Genomic DNA, 20,941 nt, shown 5'->3' on the forward strand with positions numbered 1-20,941 from the left:
TAGCTCTAGTAGTTTTGCTGTGGATTTTTCGGGGTTTTAGACATATAGGATCATATCATCTGCAAACAGTGAGAGTTTTACTTCTTTGTTTCCAATTTTGATGCTTTGTATTTCTTTTTCTTGTCTAATTGCTCTGGCTAGAATGTCCAACACAATGTTGAATAACAGTGGTGACAGTGGACATCTTTGTCTTGTTGTTGATCTTAGGGGGAATGTTTTCAGTTTTTCCCCATTGAGGATGATGTTAGCTGTGGGTTTTTCATATATTCCCTTTATCATATTCAGGAAGTTCCCTTCTTTTCCTATCCTTTGAAGTGTTTTCAAGAGGAAAGGATGTTGAATTTTGTCAAATGCCTTCTCTGCATCCACTGAGATGATCATGTGCTTTTTCTGCTTTGATTTGTTGATATGGTGTATTACATTAATTGATTTTCTTATGTTGAACCATCCTTGCATACCTGGGATGAATCCTACTTGGTCATGATGTATAATTCTTTTAATATGTTGCTGGATTTGATTTGCTAGAATTTTGTTGAGGGTTTGTGCATCTATATTCATTAGAGAGATTGGTCTGTAGTTTTCTTTTTTTGTAATATCTTTGCCTGGTTTTGGTATGAGGGTGATGTTGGCTTCATAGAATGAATTAGGTAGCTTTCCCTCCACTTCAATTTTTTGAAGAGTTTGAGCAGGGTTGGTACTAATTCTTTCTGGAATGTTTGGTAGAATTCACATGTGAAGCCGTCTGGTCCTGGACTTTTCTTTTTGGGAAGCTTTTGAATGATTGATTTCATTTCTTTACTTGTGATTGGTTTGTTGAGGTCATTATTTCTTCTTGAGTCAAAGTTGGTTGTTCATGCTTTTCAAGGAACCTGTCCATTTCATCTACATTGTTGTATTTATTAGCATAAAGTTGTCCATAGTATCCTGTTATTACCTCCTTTATTTCTGTGAGGTCAGTGGTTATGTCTCCTCTTCCATTTCTGATCTTATTTATTTGCGTCCTCTCTCTTCTTCTTTTTGTCAATCTTGCTAAGGGCCCATCAATCTTGTTGATTTTCTCATAAAACCAACTTCTGGTCTTATTGATTTTCTCTATTGCTTTCATGTTCTCAATTTCATTTATTTCTGCTCTAATCTTTGTTATTTCTTTTCTTTTGCTTGCTTTGGGGTTAGTTTGCTGTTCTTTCTCCAGTTCTTCCAAGTGGACAGTTAATTCCCGAATTTTTGCCCTTTCTTCTTTTTTCATATAGGCATTTAAGGCAACAAATTTCCCTCTTAGCACTGCCTTTGCTGCATCCCATAAGTTTTGATATGTTGTGTTTTCATTTTCATTTGCCTCGAGATATTTACTAATTTCTCTTGTAATTTCTTCCTTGACCCACTGGTTGTTTAAGAGTGTGTTGTTGAGCCTCCACATATTTGTGAATTTTCTGGCACTCTGCCTATTATGGATTTCCAACTTCATTCCTTTATGATCCGAGAAAGTGTTGTGTATGATTTCAATCTTTTTAAATTTGTTGAGACTTGCTTTGTGACCCAGCATATGGTCTATTTTTGAGAATGATCCATGAGCACTTGAGAAAAAAGGTGTTTCCTGCTGTTGTGGGGTGTAATGTCCTATAAATGTCTGTTAAGTCTAGCTCATTTATTGTAATATTCAAATTCTCTGTTTCTTTATCGATCCTCTGTCTAGATGTTCTGTCCATTGATGAGAGTGGGGAATTGAAGTCTCCAACTATTATGGTATATGTGTCTATTTCCCTTTTCAGTATTTTCAGTGTTTGCCTCACGTATTTTGGGGCATTCTGATTCGGTGCGTAAATACTTATGATTGTTATGTCTTCTTGTTTAATTGTTCCTTTTATTAGTAGATAGTATCCTTCATTGTCTCTTTTAACTGTTCTACATTTGAAGTCTACTTTGTGGGATATTAGTACAGCTACTCTTGCTCTTTTCTGGTTGTTATTTGCATGAAATATCTTTTCCCAACCTTTCACTTTCAACCTATGTTTATCTTTGGGTCTAAGATGTGTTTCCTGTAGACAGCATATAGAAGGATCCTGTTTTTTAATCCTTTCTGCCAGTGTATGTCTTTTGATTGGGGAATTCAGTCCATTAACATTTAGTGTTATTACTGTTTGGGTAATACTTTCCTCTACCATTTTGCCTTTTGTATTATATATATCATATCAATTTTCCTTCTTTCTACACTCTTCTCCACACCTCTCTCTTCTGTCTTTTCGTATCTGACTCTAGTGCTCCCTTTTGTTTTCTTGCAGAGCTGGTCTCTTGGTCACAAATTCTTTCAGTAACTTTTTGTCTGAGAATATTTTAATTTCTCCCTCATTTTTGAAGGACAATTTTGCTGGATATAGAATTCTTGGTTGGCAGTTTTTCTCTTTTAGTAATTTAAATATATCACCCCTCTGTCTTCTTGCCTCCATGGTTTCTGCTGAGAAATCTACACATAGTCTTATTGGGTTTCCCTTGTATGTGATGGATTGTTTTTCTCTTGCTGCTCACAAGATCCTCTCTTTCTCCTTGACCTCTGACATTCTAACTAGTAAGTGTCTTGGAGAACGCCTATTTGGATCTATTCTCTTTGGGGTGTGCTGCACTTCTTGGATCTGTAATTTTAGGTTTTTCATAAGAGTTGGGAAATTTTCAGTGATAATTTCTTCCATTAGTTTTTCTCCTCCTTTTCCCTTCTCTTCTCCTTCTGGGACACCCACAGCACGTATATTTGTGCGCTTCATATTATCATTCAATTCCCTGAGCCCCTGCTCAAATTTTTCCATTCTTTTCCCTATAGTTTGTTTCTTTTTGGATTTCAGATGTTCCATCCTCCAGTTCACTAATTCTAAGCTTTGTCTCTTGAAATCTACCATTGTAGGTTTCCATTGTTTTTTCATCTCTTCTACTGTATCTTTCATTTCCATAAGTTCTGTGACTTGTTTTTTCAGACTTTCTATTTCTTCTTTTTGTTCATTCCTTGCCTTCTTCATATCCTCCCTCAATTTATTGATTTGGTTTTTGAAGAGGTTTTCCATTTCTGTTCGTATATTCCGAATTAGTTGTCTCAGCTCCTGTATCTCATTTGAACTATTGGTTTGTTCCTTTGACTGGGCCATATCTTCAATTTTCCTGGTGTGATTTGTTATTTTTTGCTGGCGTCTGAACATTTAATTACCTTAATTAGTTTATTCTGGAGATTGCTTTCTTATCCTGCCCAGTATATGGCGCTTGTCTGTCTGCGGGTCCCACCAGCAAAATATGTTGTGGCTCCTTTAACTTTGGAAGGCTCTCCCTGCTGGGGGCGTGGTGGAGACAGAGGAAAGGTTGTAGGCTGGTTTTAATGGCTTCAAATTGCGAAGCCCTGGGATCTGAATTCCTTGAGAGAGGGATTCCACCTGAGCTGCATTTCACCCCTCCCGTGGGGAAGTTTTAGGTGGTAGCAGCCCTGAAAACAGACTGTTTCCGCGCCCGGGGCAGTTGTAGCCTGTGCAATCCCAGCACCGAGTCCAGATGCAACCAAGCCTCTGCAGAAACAGCCGCAGAAGGCTCCGCTTCGTCCCCTTTCCTCCCTTTCAGTCAGAACAATAGGCGACTTCCGCCTTCATCAGTTTCGCCTGAGCTGGGGGCCCACTTCTAGCAGTCAGAATTTGTTTGTTAATGCCACTACTGGTGTTTGGTTGGACCCAGTCCCTGCCACTGTTGGAGACTCTTTCCTTTCCCTCCGGGAAGCCGCCCGTGAGGGAGGGGCACTGGTCGCCGGCCGCCACGGCTTTAGGAACTCACCAGTCCGAGACTCGCAGCCAGTCCGGGAAGCCACCTGTGGGGGAGGGGCGCCGGTCCCCTGCCGCCGTGGCTTGGGGAATTGCTGGTCCAAGACTCGCAGCCGGTCCGGGAAGCCGCCTGTGAGGAAGGGGCGCCGGCCGCCACGGCTTGGGGAAGTGCGCTGGTCCAGGAAACTCACTGTTGAGGAGTCTCGCAGCTGGTCCAGCTGGTCCAGACTGGGGTACGCTGTGTGTCTGGTCTCTGTCGTGGCTTCAGGAGCTGTTCTGTACTGTTTCTGGTTATTTAGTAGTTGCTCTGGAGGAGGAACTAAAACGCGCGCACCTTACTAAGCCGCCATCTTCACCCCCTCTCATTTCAGTTTTATTAGGGTGTTTATATGACTAAGTCTTGATGTAAAATCTGCACTTTACTGTAAGTCATAGTAATTGAGTAGTCTGAATTCTGTCTTACATAGAATTCCCTTCTCTGTAGTAGATTGTTTTTCTCTTGCCATTTTCAGGATTTTCTGATTCTCTTTAACATTTGACAGACTGACTAGTAGATGTCTTTGGGAAGGCCTTTTTGGATTTTTTCTATTTGGAGTTCGTTGAGCATCTTTGACTTGCATATTTATGTCCTTTAGAACAGCTGGGAAGTTTTCTCCCATCATATTCTCAACTAATCTGCCTAGTCCTCTACTCTTCTCTTCTCCTTCTGAGACACCAGTGATTCTTATATTTGTGTTCTCTGTTTTTTCCATCATTTCCCTGATATCCAATTGAAATTTTTCCATCTTTTTTGTCATTTGCTGTTTTGAGGGTTCAAAATCAGTTGTCCTGTCCTCTAGTTCACTTAACTCTTTCTTCTGCCTCTTCAAATCTGCCGTTGTGTGTCTCTAGCATGTATTTTATTTGACCTACAACATCTTTAATCTCTGTGATATCAGCTATTTTTCTATTTACTCAAATTTCTCCTTATGCTCTTCTAGTCTCCTTGATCTCCTTTATGTCATTAACCATCCCATTTATTTTATTTAGGAGAGTTATATGAACATCTTTGATTAGTTTTTGTAACATTTGTGTATCCTCTGGTGTTTTAATTTGGTAATTAGGCTGGGTATATCTGTCTGTATCATGGTATGCTTAGTGATCTTCTGGGGTCTTTCCAGCATGTAAATATCTTGATTGATTTACTGTGGAAGTTGATTTCCTTCTACCATCTAAAGCCTCATATTTGTGGGATTGATATGGAGCAGTGTGCAGGGCGGGGCACAACAGTGGGGCATTGCAGCACAGGTATAGGCGCAGGGTGGGGATGCTACACTGGTGCCTGTGAGTGTGATCAGCCAGAAGTGGGGAGGATGCGGCTATGTAGGTGCACGGGCTTGGGGGGGCGGGTCCCTGGTGTGCACTGGTCAAAGGGACACAAGTCCCTTTGTGTGCATGCACAGAGCTCAAGGCAGTGAGTTGGTGTTGCGCCTGTGTGGACAAGGGGCAGATTTGATCTGGCTGCACAGGTCAGCATTTTCCCAGAGCTGGGGGACATGACTAAGGGCCATGTGCATGCGCAGATCTGGGAGGGCTGTAAACTGATGTATACCTGCACAGAGCTCAGGGGGGCAGGATGGGGTTGCAGGACTGTACGGGTTGGTGGCAGCTGTAGAGTGGGTATGGAGGTGAATGCCCGCAGCCTTCATGCACTGGCGACTGCCTGCAGGGGGCAGGGAGGGGGAGGTAGTGCTCGGAAGGGGTGGGCCCAGACTGCACTTTTGTGGAAGATGTGTGTTGGACTGGGGCATACATGCATGCACTTGTGGGGGGTGTGCATGTGTGGAACGTGTACACATACAGGGGTTTGGCGGGGTGGGGGTGCTTGAAAGCGTGTGGGGAGTTGGGAAGCAGGTATGGGGTTCAGGTGAGTAGTGTGTGGGGTAGGTTGTGGGGTTGTGCCGGTGAAGATAGTGTATTCAAGGAATACACTTGGCTTACTTCCTAGATCCCACCTCCCTGTCCCTGCACTCCTTAGGGCTCCGGGCTTCCACATTAGGCTGTTTGCACCAGCCGGATAGTCTCCAGTTCTCTGCTTCTCAGTTCCTCAGATTATGCAACCAGGGCCTCACTATGTGGTGTAGAAGATTCTTCCAGGTCACTTACACTCTGGAATCACCATTTCAGTTACCCTCCAGTTCAATCAAGGAAATTTAAACAAAATGAATAATACATGATATTAAGGACTTTCCTTAGTTTTGTTAGGCATGATAACAGAATTGTAGATATTTAAAAAGTCTTTATCTGTTAACTATATATATATTGAAGTACTGATGGGTGAAATGATAGGATGTTTTGTTTTTTTTCAATAGTTGATATACGTTACAACTGAGTGGTAGGTACTTGAGAATTCATTATATACTCGTAACATCTACTAAAATTTTCTATAATAAATTTTTGAAAGGTATGATTTTAGATGATAATCTTGGAAAGAAAACCTTTTAAAATTTAGCCAAATCACATCTCAACAATCAAAACACAAAACTGAGTAAAATAGTAATGAAACAGAGGATCTTAGGATAAAAATGTAAATATATGTTCAAATTCTTTTAAAAATCATTTCAAAGGACTATGTTTTATTTATTAGCAAAGAATTCTCAACTGGGATTATAAATTTAATAGATTTAGATTTTCAATAAACAAACCAGTATTGTATATATATTTCCAGGTGACACCTTCCTGGCTCTTTCTTTTCTTAGAAAGAAAAGAAAATTTATGAAACTAAGCTCATGACAGCTGAGAGAAGCAACTGAAAAGCATTTTACTGCCAACACAGCTTGAAAATAGCCTGTTTAAAGAAGCCTGAGGACTCATATTATTTTACATTAGTACTAAGGTTGATGAGAAAGAAATGTACATTTTCATCAAAGCATAGAGATATATTAATGTGACTAATATTAATATAATATTATTGTGACTAATAAGAATTAAGGAGAAAAGAGTAGAATAATACCTAAAGTTTTACTTCTTCTTAATATTGGTACGTAGAAAACTAGATACAAACCATGAACAGACAATTTAAAAGAAGAAATGTAAACAGAAAACTAAAATGTTCAATGAAGCCAGAAGTCAAAGGAAAGGCACCTTAAAATAAAATTATCATTGTTTCTACCAAAAAAATTAATCTGAAAGAACTATAAAATCTGACATGCTATTTCAAGAGATTTTAAAAAAGGTGTACATTGACCCAGCAATTCCGTTTCTGAGCATCTATTTTAATAAATGTTTTAAAATTTAAAAAATAGATATGCCAGAGGCAACTTAAATGTACAAAGTAATTTATACTATGTACACTAATAAAAGCCACTAAACATAACTGATATTAAAGTTTACAAAATGGAAAAAACTTAGAGAAGCAGGGGACAAAATTGGTAAGTCAACACTGAAAGGCTTAGGTGTGACTCCTTGAAGGGGCTGACAACTTATCCTAAGGGCAGGAAAATTACCAAAGAAAGGCATTCTTGAGGGTTAAAATTTGTATTTAAATAATAAAGCAATGACAATAATGTCATAGTTGTCAAGATTTATTTTAAATAATAAATTCCTACTTCATTATAACACATAACATATACGTTTATACATTATTTTCTTAAAAACACAGTAAAATATCATACAACATGTTATAGTAACAATGTTTACAAAAGTATCCTATATTAAATGTAAAATATATCATTATTTAAATTTAGGCCTAATTCCTTAGCCTTCAGGTCACTTTGGTACAAACCTATTGCTTTACTGGAAACTTCATCAAGCTTGTGGTCTCCAGTTGCTCCAGGTCTAAAGAATGCTATACCTCCTTTACAGTAATTAAGTAATGACTGAGGGAAAGGGCTCAATGAAGGAAGGGAACCTTTTATTCGAATCTGAAAGTGAAGAATGATAGAATATGTTTAATTATCAATACTAGAAATCAATTTTTAAGGAAACTATAGAGCAAGTAACAAGGTATGTAAGATAAACAAACAGATAGAAAATACAGTATGGTTTGTATACTATGCAAGAAAATACCCATGAAATTACCTGTACTTCCAGAAACTTAGCTCACAAATTTAATTCAAGAAATTCACTAGATAATATATGAAAAAATAGAAAAAAAGATTCCAACCAAATTCTTGACCATCTATTATCATTTAATTTTGCCTATATATAAGAAATTAATGCTATTTGCTATGACTTTCTCCACAAGCATGAAAATTCTCATCCAAAATAAAACTATGTGTAATATGTAAAAACAAATACAAAAATATCCCCACATTCATCTACATACAAAACTTAAAAAAAAATTAACCTATAAATGAAAGAACTAGAAAGTCATCATTTGGCAACCTGCAATAAAATAACAGCTCTAAGCAAGGATCATCTATAAATGCTAAATTAGGTAACAGGTTATGGGTTGATGGGGAACTTACTAATAGTGGGATCAGGCTAAAATGACCCAAAGTCACTGATCAATCATACCATCACTAAAAGTGAGATAAACAGACATGTGCCACATGATTAATATAACATTTATAAAGGAATTGTGTCTAAGAAAATTTGAACCTCAATCTATCAAACAATAGAATCTCAATAAGTATAGATTAATTACAGGGAAAAAAAAAGGAAAATTAAATGACACTAAATGAGGATATATTCAAGCAAATTCAGAACATGGCACAGGAGTAAATGCCCAATTTCTCTAACAAATCAAGACTTTAGAAAAAGAGGGATTGCTATAGAATGGCAGAACTTAAAATTTTTACAAGGAGGAGTGTCTTCAGCTGTGTTTTAATTTTAAGAGAATCCACACATAGTCTTTATATGTGTGTTGGGTTCAAAAAAAAAATTTTTTTTTTGGTGCATGGTCCAGGAATTGAAATCTGGGTCTGCCACATGAATGCAAGCATTTTACCACTGAACTACTCGTATACTTCATAAATATTTTGAAACAAAGTTTCCTATAACAAACATTCAGTGATTAGGTTGTATAAATCAATATATCTTCAAACTACAAAAATCAATTTTTCAATAACACAGGAAAGTTCTTTACAATTCTTAGTTAATATACTTAAACACAACATTGTGATGACAAGAAACAGAATGAGTATCAGTTTTGACATGTATTTATATAGTAGCTGTTCACAAATTTTATGACCTTTTCTATCTAAAAAAAGCTTAGCTATCAAAAATATTTGTTACATAGCTCCCCAGATTTTTCTAAAGACTCCTACTAAAAAAGTTGTGGCTTCTAATTTTAACCTTAATTTTCATCGTAGCCAAATGGAAGATACTTGAAACAGCTGATATTATTTCCACCTTTCAGTGAGTCAGACAGCAGGCCTGCAGAGTGCTTGCAGCTAGATAAGGGACACACCAGCAAATGTCCCCTCTGGCTGTAGATCAGATAAGAATGCTATTTTAGCTCAGCTAAACCCAGTATAAAACAGGATGACAGCCCCTGAATCAAACAGAAGTGCACATCTCAGATGATAGATAATGGGAGATCCTGACTAGTGAAACTACTGAAAGGAAACACAGCAAAAAATTAACACTAATCTTTCATGCTGTGCACCCCACATAAGCCCCACAGAATGCAGTTAACACCTCAGGGAGAAGTGGGAGAAAGCTTTCAAATGACTGAGTTTAAATAATCAATAATTGTGTGTGGGGAAAAAAAAATAACTGAAATCAGCCATAGATTTCACTATACATTGCCAATAGAATGGGGCTAACAGAGTCCTATCCTTTTCCAAGAACCATCTGGTCTGTCTACGTTGCTTATTCCAAATAGACTGGAAATTTATGGACTTACATGGCAGGACTCCTTGGAAAAATGTCATAATTATAACTACTGTGTTAATAAATATTAGTATATTTAAGTTGTTCAATACAACACATAAGTGACTAAGACACTTCCATACCTTCTGCATGACTTTTCTTGCCCACCTCAACTGCAAGATGTACCATTGTGCTACAGGAAAAGAACACCGAGCTGCTCGGAAAAGCAAAAGAATACGCTGGAGGATTCCAGACACCTTTTGGCGATACTCTTTTTCAGCTTTTAAAAGAAGATCATTACCATCTTCCTGAGGAAAAACAGTAATTTTTAGTAGCCAGTAATATGGAAGTTCAAAACGTAAAGTGAAAATAAAGATACTATTTTCAGGCTAATGATACGAAATACTTGTCAGATTAGAATGTTCCTGGAGAATTCTAAGTGAAATTGAGGAATGCATGGTGTCTAAGATTTCAACTACAGCTGTTTCTAGAGCCAAATAAGCATATTTCTCTTTCTGTAAACTAATGTAGAAAGCTAAATTGACCCTAATCCCAAATCTGCCTCCTAGAACAGTTCAAGCCCATCACTACTGATTCCACTGGTGGAATGTTATAGAGAAAGCTCCTTCTATGGAGAATGCCCTTTTTCTTCTTTTGCCTGAGAGATTTTACTATACTTCAATGTTACCTCTTCTGTGAAGCCCTCCCTCTCTGTGCTATAACTCTCTCATACCTCAATTACAGTTTTTACCATTTATTCTACATAAATCAAGGTATCTTATTTATATACTATTTTCTGTTTTGTTCTACAGTATTTTCTATACAAAAAAAATTTCTGTACTGAAATTCCCAAGAGCAAGGACCTTATCCTTCATCTTTATGCATTTCGTACTGCATAAAATAATCTATCATGTAGTACCCCAATAAATGTTTGTTGAATAAAGGTTATTCAAACCAGTGGCTAAAGATTATTTCTCTAGAGAATGAGACAATGTGAGTGCTGTAGGCAATTTCTTCCCCAACATTCTTCTCCCTTTTTATTAACAGTACTCAATTTTTATTTGAGTATCAGCCCCTCCCCTAACAGTCCATATGATGCAGGGAATGCTGATCCCACATCCCCTACTTCCAGGCAAGTTCCTAATTGATTGCCAATCAGTAACTTGCATTATCCCAGCAAAAATGATTGATTCAGGGATAGGCATGTGATCACTTCGTTAATCTTAGTCAGATGCCGGATGAATACTTTTTGCTGTTTTTCCCTCTCCCTCTGGACATGGATAAGTTATCCCTAGAAGCTAATGGGGGCTATTCTGCTCCTACACAGGGAGCCAGCTTTAAGCTGAAGATGAGACCTTAGAAAACAGCCTAGAGAGAGAAAAAGAACACAAGTCTGGTAACAATTAAAATGGAGTCAGAAACCTGTCCTACCAGTGGGCTTCTCAATTCTGTGAGACAATAAATTTCGTTACTGTTTGAGCCATTTTGACCAAGTTTTCTATTACTTGCAACACAAGGGGTTTTAATTAATATACAATAGCATTTGCATTTGGGAGAAATTCTATACTGAAGGAAGATATAAAATAAATAATAATAAAAGAAGCACTGTTAAGGATAGTAACCACTCTAATATCAGCACAGGATATCCAAAAATACCTTAAATGCTATTTATAACTTCTAAACCAATGTATTAGAGACTTCAGATGGGAGAGAAAAGATGACTTATTGACAAGTGAATGAACTATTCATTCTTCAATTTATTATATATTCCACACGTAATATCAATAAATGAAATATTTTTACCAATCAAAACAGCTCTAAATATAACAAATGAGAGTAAAGAAAAAACTAAATGCAGAGAGAAGTTGCAAATATTTCAAAAATAGAAAGTAACAAACCAATATCAGAACAACTGGTATTATTCAAATATTGAATCAACTAAATGTAAATAATTACACTAACAATTTAAATCATTTATGTCAATAATGTCGATTTACAATAAGTCAGAGGAAAATTCTTAACTGTAATTTCTAATACAGAACTATCAATTGATGAAGTGCAGGACAGGAAAATGACCATTCAAATAAAAGAAAATCAAAATAAGTCATTCAAAAGAGCAAAAGGAATGAAATGAACAAAAGACTGAAATAACGGATGAGTCTAAATTTTGACATTTGTCATATATTTCTTATCCAAAGAAATGCCTTTTGAAAAAAATCTAGATATTGAAAAATATCTGTTAATTTTGTTGAATCTTTATAATAACTCTAGCATTTATTGAATTCTCATTATGTGATCCAGATGCTGAGATAAATGCTTTTACAGGATATCTCAATCTTCACAATAATGCTGAGATGGGTATTATCATCACCTGCATTTTACAGATAAAGTAAATTCAGCTGAGTAATTTAGTATATTGCCAAAATTATGCAGTCAGTAAAGGGCACAGCTGGCAGGGAACCATCATTTGTCTTTAGAGCTTGCATTTTTAAGTTGATTATTTAAACACTTGAGATGAAATCAACTTTTAATTAATTAAAACTTTAATATGCTAAACTTACCTCACTAAGAATAGCTGGCTGAGGACAATATAATGGAGGAGCTGGAAGATACAAGCCTATGGGCACTAAGCCCCACAGTCTCTTACTGAAGTCCTTGGCAGAGTCTATCAGAAGCTGAAATGTCTCTGAAAGAATATCTGCATCAGCCATAACTGCTGCTTTCAAAACTTCTTGTACTGAAACAAAAAGCAGATTTGCATCCTCCTCTTCTATAGGATCTATCAAATACAAAATAAGGGAAATAGTTAAAATTTACATTATAATTCTCATTCCGTATTGTAGGATAAAATTCCATGTTAGAAAAAGATGTTCATCTAGAATGAACATACTTGTTGGCATGCAAAACACTCAAAGTTTTAGACAGAAATTTATGAACTATTCTTCTACCTTAAGATTAGATTATACTTTCCAGAAACCTACAACCTCCAGAAGGGTCCCTGGACCAGGTAAGTCCAGAAATCTAGTGGGCCCAGCCTCTCCAGAACATCAAATATTTCCATGTCCCTACCCCATATTAGTGACAGACCCATTCAACATGAAAAAGTTAGAATGGCCATAGCCCAAACACCCCTAAAGAGAGGGACAGAAAGATCAAAGGTGATGGTGGAATTATACAGAGAAGATAGGATTTAGGAAATGAATATGATTGCTCAATCTTTAAATTGATATCTCTTTTAGTCTCCAATATCTTAGAGCAGCTAGAAGTAAAAACCTAAAATTGTAGAATTGCAACCCATGCCAAATTTCATGCTGTGCTTTGAAATTTATTGCTGTTTTTAATATATGTAACTTTATAAAAAAGGAAAAAAAAGTCGATTGTGATGATAAAAAAATATTTATTCCTTCTAGCTTCCTATATTCTGGAGCAGCTAGAAGGAAAAATCCAAGAGGATGGTATAGTAGCCTACAACCAACTCTGGGATCTGTCCTGTAACTACTTGTTGAAGAGTACTTTGAAAACTATTGCTTTTTTCTTTCTTTACTTTGTATATATATTATATTATACAATTTAAAAAGTTTTAAAAAAAGATTAGATTACAGATTGGTGATTATCAGAGCATGAGACTTTTTCCAAAATTACCAAGATATTTTAATAACAACTACATAATAAAATATCCTTGGAATGTAATCCTGACTAAATTGAAAAAAATGTCAATGGGAAAACAGAATATCAAGAAAGACACCAAAATAACTCACAAAATTATGTGAAAACAATAGGAAGAGTAATCTATTTTCCCTTTCTTAACAGTGCATAATAGTACCTTTATTATAATAAAAGTCAATAAAAATTACTTATTTTTGAAGGTAAGGAAACAGAAAAATGCAAAACAGTACTAAAGCATGAATGAAACTAATCTATCTATCTATATCTATATATATGGACATATACTAGAAGGCAAAATGAAGAGATGTAGATGGTAGAATTAGAGGCAGGGGTTCTTCATTCCTATTATGACATATTTTAAGCATACAGTAAAGTATAAAATAATAACACGACAAACTCAAGCACTCACTTCTCATCTGTGTTGTTTTGAAAATGTTATGTACCCCAGAAAAGCCATGTTCTTATCCTAATCCCATCTTGTGGGAGTAGACCTATTGTTGGGTGGGATCTTTTTTATTAAGTTGTTTCCATGGAGGTGTGACCCACCCAATTGATTCTGGGAGGAACTTTTGATTAGGTGGCTTTCCATGGCGATTTATCTCTGCCCATTCAAGATGGGTCTTCATGTACTTACTGGAGTCCTTTATGAGAGAACCATTTCAGAAAAAGCTCAGAGACAACACAGACAGAGATGTTTGGAAATGCAAAAAGAAAATGCCCCTGGGGAAGCTGTTTGAAATGAGAAGCCAAAGGACCAGCAGATGCCAGCCATTTGCCTTCCCAGCTGACAGAGGTGTTTAGGATGCCATCAGCCTCTCTTAATTCAATGTATCTTTCTCTGGATGCCTTAGTTTGGACATTTTTCTGTTCTTAGCAGTGTAAACTTGTAACTTAATAAATTCCCTTTATAAAAGCCAACCTATTTCTTGCATATTGCATTCCTTCAGCATTAGCAAATAAAAACATCCTTTGTCAAATATTAATATCTTGCTACATGCAATTTAGGTTTGTAAAAATATTACAGAAATAGCTGAAATATTTGATATACTAAGAATATTACACTCCCTCTCTCCCTAGATGTAGCCACTACCTAGAATTTGGTACAAATATATTGGAATTCTTATTAGACATAGGTTGTCTTTTCCGGTTCTATCTTCTATGAAGTTTAACTTCTCTTTTATATTTATCAAATCTTTATTTCTACTTATATTTTGTATAATTTCCTCAGATCCATCTTGCAGTTCACTTACTTTCTTAAACCATGCTAATACATTTTAACCATATGCTGAGATTTGAAGTCAGGTTTATTGAGGTACAACTTACACAATAAAACTCATCCTTTTCAAGTGTATATACGATGACAAATCTATATGGCCCCAATAAGAACATTTCTATTGACCCAAAAAGCTCAATTGCTTTTTCCCAACTCCATTTCCCCCCAGGCAACCACTGACCTGTTTCCTATACTTATAGATTTGCTTTTCATAAAATGTGACATAAATGGCATCATACAGTCTCTAATCTTTGTGGCTTCTTTCACTTAGCATAAAAGTTCTGCAATTTATTTACGTTGTGGCATGTTAACAGAAGTTTGCTGCTCTTTATTATGTATTATCCCCTTATACAAATATATTACAATTTGCATTTATCAGTTGAAGGACACTTGGGTTGTTTCCAGTTTTGGGCTAGCATAAAAAAATTGCTCTGACCATTCATGTAAAGATCATTATGTGGACATGTTTTCATATCCCTCAGTAGAATCCACCAAGTTTTTATTTCCTCTTCATTTCTGACCTCTAATGATTCCCCTTACTTTTTAAAATGTCAACCTTTAAGAGGATTTTTTAAGTATTTCATCTAGAAACACATCTTATTTATGTATTTTTCCATTTTTTTATTGTGGTAAAATGTGCATAACATAAATATCATTCTAACTATTCCTAAGTGCACAGTTCTGTGGCATTTAGCTTCACTGACAATGTTGTACAACTGTCACTATTTCCAGAACATTTTCATCACCCCAAACAGAAATTCATACTTATAAAGCTATTTCCCCATTCCCCCTTGTGCCTAGCCCTTAGTAATCAATACTCTACTTTCCATCTTTATAAATCTGCTTATTCTTAGTATTTCATATAAAAGAAAATATACTTGTCCTATTGCACTTAGCTGATTTCACTCAACTTTAGTGAACATGATGTCCTCAAAGTTCATCCATGCTATAGTATGCATGAGAACATCATTGTTTACTAAGGCTGAATAATATTCTATTGCATGTATTTATCATATTTTGTTTATGCTTTCATCTGTTGATGAACACTTGGTGTGATTCTACCTTTTGGCTATTTGAATAATGCTCCTTCTATGAACTTAATGTACAAATATCTGTTCGAGTCTCTGCTTTCATTTCTTTCAGACAGTTACCCAGAAGTATAATTACTGGTTCATATAATTGGAAATATGGTGATATTAATTTTTTGAGGAACCACCAAAATTATTTCCACAACAGCTGTACCATTTTACATTCCCATGAACAATGTACAAGGGTTCCTATTGCTCTGAATCCTTGCAGACAATTATTTTCTGCTTTTAATAAAAATAGCTATCTAGTGCTGTGAAGTGGTATTTCATTGTCATTTTGATTTGCATTCCCCTAATAGCGAATGATATTGTGCATATCTACTACTGGGCTCATTGGCCATTTTTATCTTCTTTATAGAAATGTCTTTCAAATTCTTTGCCCATCTTTAAATTGGATTGTTTGTCTTTCAGTCGAGCATTAGAGTTATTTATATATTCTGGATATTATGATTTCCAAATATTTCCTCCCATTCTTAAGGTTTTCTTTTTGCTTTCTTGATAATATCTTTTGATGCACAGAGGTTTTTAATTTTGATGAACTCCAATTTATTTTTCCTTTTTTTCCCTTATACTACTGATGTAAAATCTGAGAATCCATTACCTAATACAAGGTGCTCAAGATAGTTCCCTATATTTTCCTCTGAAGAATTCATAACAACTCTTATAATTAGGCCCTTGATTCCTTGTGAATTGATTCTTTAATATATTATGAAACAGGGGTCCAACTTCACTATTTTGCATGCAATTTCCATTTGGCCCAGCACCATTTGTCAAAGAGATTAGTCTTTCCCCATTTGAATAGAATTGGCACCCTTGTCAAAAATCAACTGGCCATCTCTTTCTCTCAGCCAACATTTCAAGCAGGCTTAATGCCCTCCCCGTCTCTACATGGGACATGATTCTCAGGGGTATAAACCTTCCTGGCAACGTGGGACAGAAATCCTAGAATAAGCTGGGACTCAGCATCAAGGGACTGAGAAAACCTTTTCAACCAAAAGAAGAAAGAGAGAAATGGGACAAAATAAAGTGTCAATGGCTGAGAGATTTCAAATTGAGTCGAGAGGTTATCCTTATGCATTAAATAGAAATCACCTTTTTAGTTAAGGTATAATGGAGAGGCTGGAGGGAAGTGTCTGAAAATGTAGAGCTGTGTTCCAGTAGCCACGTTTCTTGAAGATAATTGTATAATGATAAAGCTTTCGCAATGTGACTGCATAATTGTGAGAAACTTGTGCCTGATGTTCATCTACCTTATCGAAAGACGAGTAAGACGTGGGTTAAAAATAAATGAATGGTGGGGGGAACAGATGTTAAAATAAATTTGGTGGATTGAAATGTTGGTGATCAGTGGGGAGGGAGGGGGGAGTTATGGTATGTATGAATTTTTTTGTTTTCTTTTTGTTTCTTTTTCTGGATTGATGCAAATGTTCTAAAAAATGATCATGATGATGAATATATAACTATGTGATGATACTGTGAGTTACTGACTGTATAGAAGAATGGAATGATCACATGGTGAGAAAGTTTGTGTTTGTATGTGGTTATGTTTAATAAAAAAAACACAGAGATATAATATAATCCAAAATCCTGGAAATGAAAAGTACAATCACTGAGGGAGAAGCTAGATCATCTTACCAAGTCTGAACTGCAAGGAAGACTAGAAAAAACATTTGAGAACATGAGTTGTGAGACCAAATGAAGCTCGTGGGAGTTCATGGAAGTGGGACACATCCCTAGCTGGGTGGAGGGAGCGCTAGGCAAGACATTTAATAGGACACCAGAATAAAAACCCAGCCACAAATCTCAATGGCAGCACTCAGCTCCAGCTAAGCTCTTCCCCACTCACCAAGCCCAGCACCCACAGGCTACAGAAAGCAATACCATGCTCTCACTCCAGTTCAGATAAGCTGGCAAGGGTCTCAAGGAGAATCCACCTCTCTATGTCAAGGCAATAAAACATCTTTCCTCTGGAAAAAAAAAAATCAACTGGCCAGAGATCAGAGAGTTATTTCAGGACTCTCAATTCTGTTCCATTTATCCATATGTCTATCCTTACATCAGTATCACACTGCTTAACTATTTTAGCTTAGTAGTAAGTTTTGAAATGGGGAAGTGTGAGTCATCCAAGTTTGGTCTTCTTTTTTTAAGATTGGTCTGGCTATCTAGGACTGCTTACAATTTCATGTGAATTTGATAATTGTCTTTTCAATTACTGCAAAAGGGTTCCTGATTTTGATACAGATTCCATTGATCTGTAGATAGCTTTAAGTACTATTGGCCTCTTAACAATTTTCGAATCCATGAACATGGACATCTGTCATTTATTTAGGCCTTCCATAATTTCTTTCTGCAATGTTTTGCAATTTTCAGTGTACAAGTGCTTCAACTCCTTAGTTAAATTTACTCCTAGTATTTTATTCTTTTAGATAACTATCATAAATGGAATTGTTTTCTTAATTTCCTTTTCAGATTGCGTATTACTGGCATATAGAAACACAACTGATTTTTGTGTTATAATTGCACCCTGCTAGAGGCAAGGTATGGTATTGGCATACAGAGGTGTGGAATTTAGTTTGTCCTCCAGATGGCTAGTAAATAGCCAGGAACAGTACAGAACAACTGCCAGGGGAATATCAGTGACCGAACACACAATCACATACCAGTCTGGACCATGTGGAATGGCTGAGATCCTATACAGAACTGTTAAGTCCCTCAAGCCATGGAGGCTGCCACCCCTCCCTGAAAAGCACAGCATGCTGGTTTCAGAGAATAAAGGAAACAGACTTTACTAGGAGCAAGGGCTTAGCTCAACCAAGCTCCAACTGCTCAATAAATTAATAAATTCTGACTACTGCAAGCAGGCCCCCAGCACATATAAACCTGGAATAAGCACTAAGGGAACTAGGAGTTTCTGCCCTGGCAGAGAGGGATTGGGGCTGACGGAAGATAAAAACAAACAGAGTTGTTTGAGTTGGAGAGCAGAAAACACTGCAAAAGTCAAGGACACAGGTTATCAGGAGATAGAAATAGTGTAGAGATTGGGCATTTGGTGCTAGAGGACTACAGATTGTGCAACAGGACTGATTGTAAAAGTTCAGAAATGGAAGGGTGCATGGGTAGTTCAGTGGTTAGAATGCCTGCCTTTTATGTAGGAGACCCAGATTCAATTCCCGGACCATGCATCAAAAAAAAAAAAAAAAAAAAAAAAAGTTCAGAAACGGATAGCAAATACTAACTGATTGTAGCACAATCATATAAGTAAGTACACTGAATGAAGCTGAATGTGAGTATTGTTGAAGGAGAAGGGCTGAGGGCATGTATGAAACCAGAAGGAAAGATAGAGGATAAAGACTGAGACAGTATAACATAGGAATGCCTACAGTGGACTCTGATGGTGATTAAATGTGCAAATAAAAAGACATTTCTGCATGAGGGAGAATAAATGAACTTTGACATTGTAAGGTGTTGAAAATGGGGTATACAGGAAAAAGTACAATCAATGCAAGCTAGGGACTATAATCAACAATAACTGTGTAACATGCTTCCACTGAATATAACAAAAGGCATTATGCAGAAACTAAATGTCAATGGGCAGGGGGCTTGGAGAGGGGTATAGATTCTTTGTGGAGATAAAAGAAATGTCTTCATATAGATTATGGAGGCAGAGGCATGTCTATTTACTTAGGCTGGATTGTATGATGTTCAAATAAACTGTTTAAAACTGAGAGAGAAACAAGTGCCAGAGAAAATGTGGAGAGAGATATACCTATTCACTGCTGATAGGGAAACTAAGAGGTGCAGCCCCTTGGAGGGCAGCGTGGTGGTTCCACAGGAGGCTGGGGATGGGGTTGCCATATGATCCCCAATCCTGCTGCTCAGCATATACCTGGAAGAACTGAGTGCTGGGACACGAACAGACATTTGTACACTAGTGTTTATGGCAGCAGTGTTCATGATTCATAGTGGATGGAGGTGGCCTAAGGGTACAACAACCAAGGAATGGAAGGGGCTACTATGGTATATACATACAATGAACTACTGGGTGGCTCTAAGAAGGAATAAAGTTGTGAGACATGCAACTAGGTGAATGAACATTAAGGACTGTGGTTCGAATAAAATGTCAGAAACAAAAAGACAAGTATTATCATGCCTCAAACATAAGGACTAACTATAATATTAAAACTCAGTGAACTGAAATTGAGAGCATGAGTTATCAGGGTTGAGGCTATTGTGAAGGGTCCTAGATTGCAAGCTTTTACAGCAGTCACACATATTCAGGAGTTGTAACTGTTACTTCTAAATTCTGAGATAGTTAGCTGTTTGTATATAACCTAGTTGTTCCCAGAAACTTCAGATATTTATGTGACATTTGAGACTCAGGGTCAGAGCTCTGAAGCTATGAAAGTCAGCAGTATGCCATACTGGAACTGCTTAAAAAGCTGAAAAAGAGATGAGACTTCAACGAGACATATGAATGAAGCTGATCTGGATAGGACTGGGGTAAATCAGAATACAGGGTAAAGGATAATATCGTCCATATTTTAAAACTTCAACTTCTGTGTGAGACCAAAGGGAGAGATGTTCAGTTGGTGCAAAATTTGTATTTCAGACAGTGCATTACTTAATAACTTGGTCAATTCAGCTGAACGCCATAAATACATGGAATCTTGAATAGAGCGTGAGATCTGTTGGTTTGTTCAGGTTAGTGTGATGCCCCAAAATACTCCAGAGCAATTTGGGCAGTGAAAAAGAAATTTGCAAAGTGCCCCTGGGGGGAATGGCAAGAAAGGAAGAAATATTCAACTTTTCCTTTCGGAGAATTCCTGATATTCTCATGAGCAGTGGGGACAATCAAATCAGTAGGCCAAGCCCTCAATCTTGAGGTTCGCCTCTATGAAATTTATTCCTGCAGAGGACAGACTAAGCCTACTTAAAATTAGGCCTAAGAGCCACCCACAGAGAACTTCTTCAGTTGCTCAGATGTGGCCTCTTTCTCTAAGCCAACCCGGCAGGTGAACTAAGTGCCCTTCTCGCCTACATAGGACATGACTCCTAGGGGTGTAAATCTCCCTGGCAACATGGGTCAGAACCCCTGCCATGAGCTGGGCCCCAGCATAAGGGAATTTAGAATGCATTCTTGACCAAAAATGATAAAGAGAAATGAGACAAAATAGAGCTTCAGTAGCTGAGAGATTACAAACAGAATTGAGAGGTTATCCTGGAGGTTATTCTTATGCATTATATAGATACCCCTTTTTAGTTTATGGTGCATTGGAGTGGCTGAAGGGAAAAACCTGCAACTATTGAGCTGTGGTCCAGGAGCCCTGATTCTT

The 20,941-nt window shown here is 36.9% G+C and overlaps 1 protein-coding gene across 11 annotated transcripts in view; it reads right to left on the bottom strand.

The window, feature by feature from the left end:
* CPLANE1 (ciliogenesis and planar polarity effector complex subunit 1) overlaps positions 1-20,941 on the bottom strand; it is a 232,391-nt gene that overhangs the window by 112,365 nt on the left and 99,085 nt on the right. For all 11 annotated transcript variants that reach the window (XR_013157933.1, XM_077116986.1, XM_077116987.1 and 8 more), the window contains 3 exons: positions 12,143-12,360; positions 9,725-9,889; positions 7,549-7,687 (listed from right to left, as the gene is read on the bottom strand). Coding sequence is in view for 10 of the 11 variants with exons in the window: in XM_077116986.1 (XP_076973101.1) it covers positions 7,549-7,687; positions 9,725-9,889; positions 12,143-12,360 (522 nt within the window). In the remaining variant the exon portion in view is untranslated. The remainder of the gene's footprint in view (positions 1-7,548; positions 7,688-9,724; positions 9,890-12,142; positions 12,361-20,941) is intronic.

This window comes from Tamandua tetradactyla, chromosome 9 (genome assembly GCF_023851605.1).
Source record: "Tamandua tetradactyla isolate mTamTet1 chromosome 9, mTamTet1.pri, whole genome shotgun sequence".
NCBI lineage: Eukaryota > Metazoa > Chordata > Mammalia > Pilosa > Myrmecophagidae > Tamandua > Tamandua tetradactyla.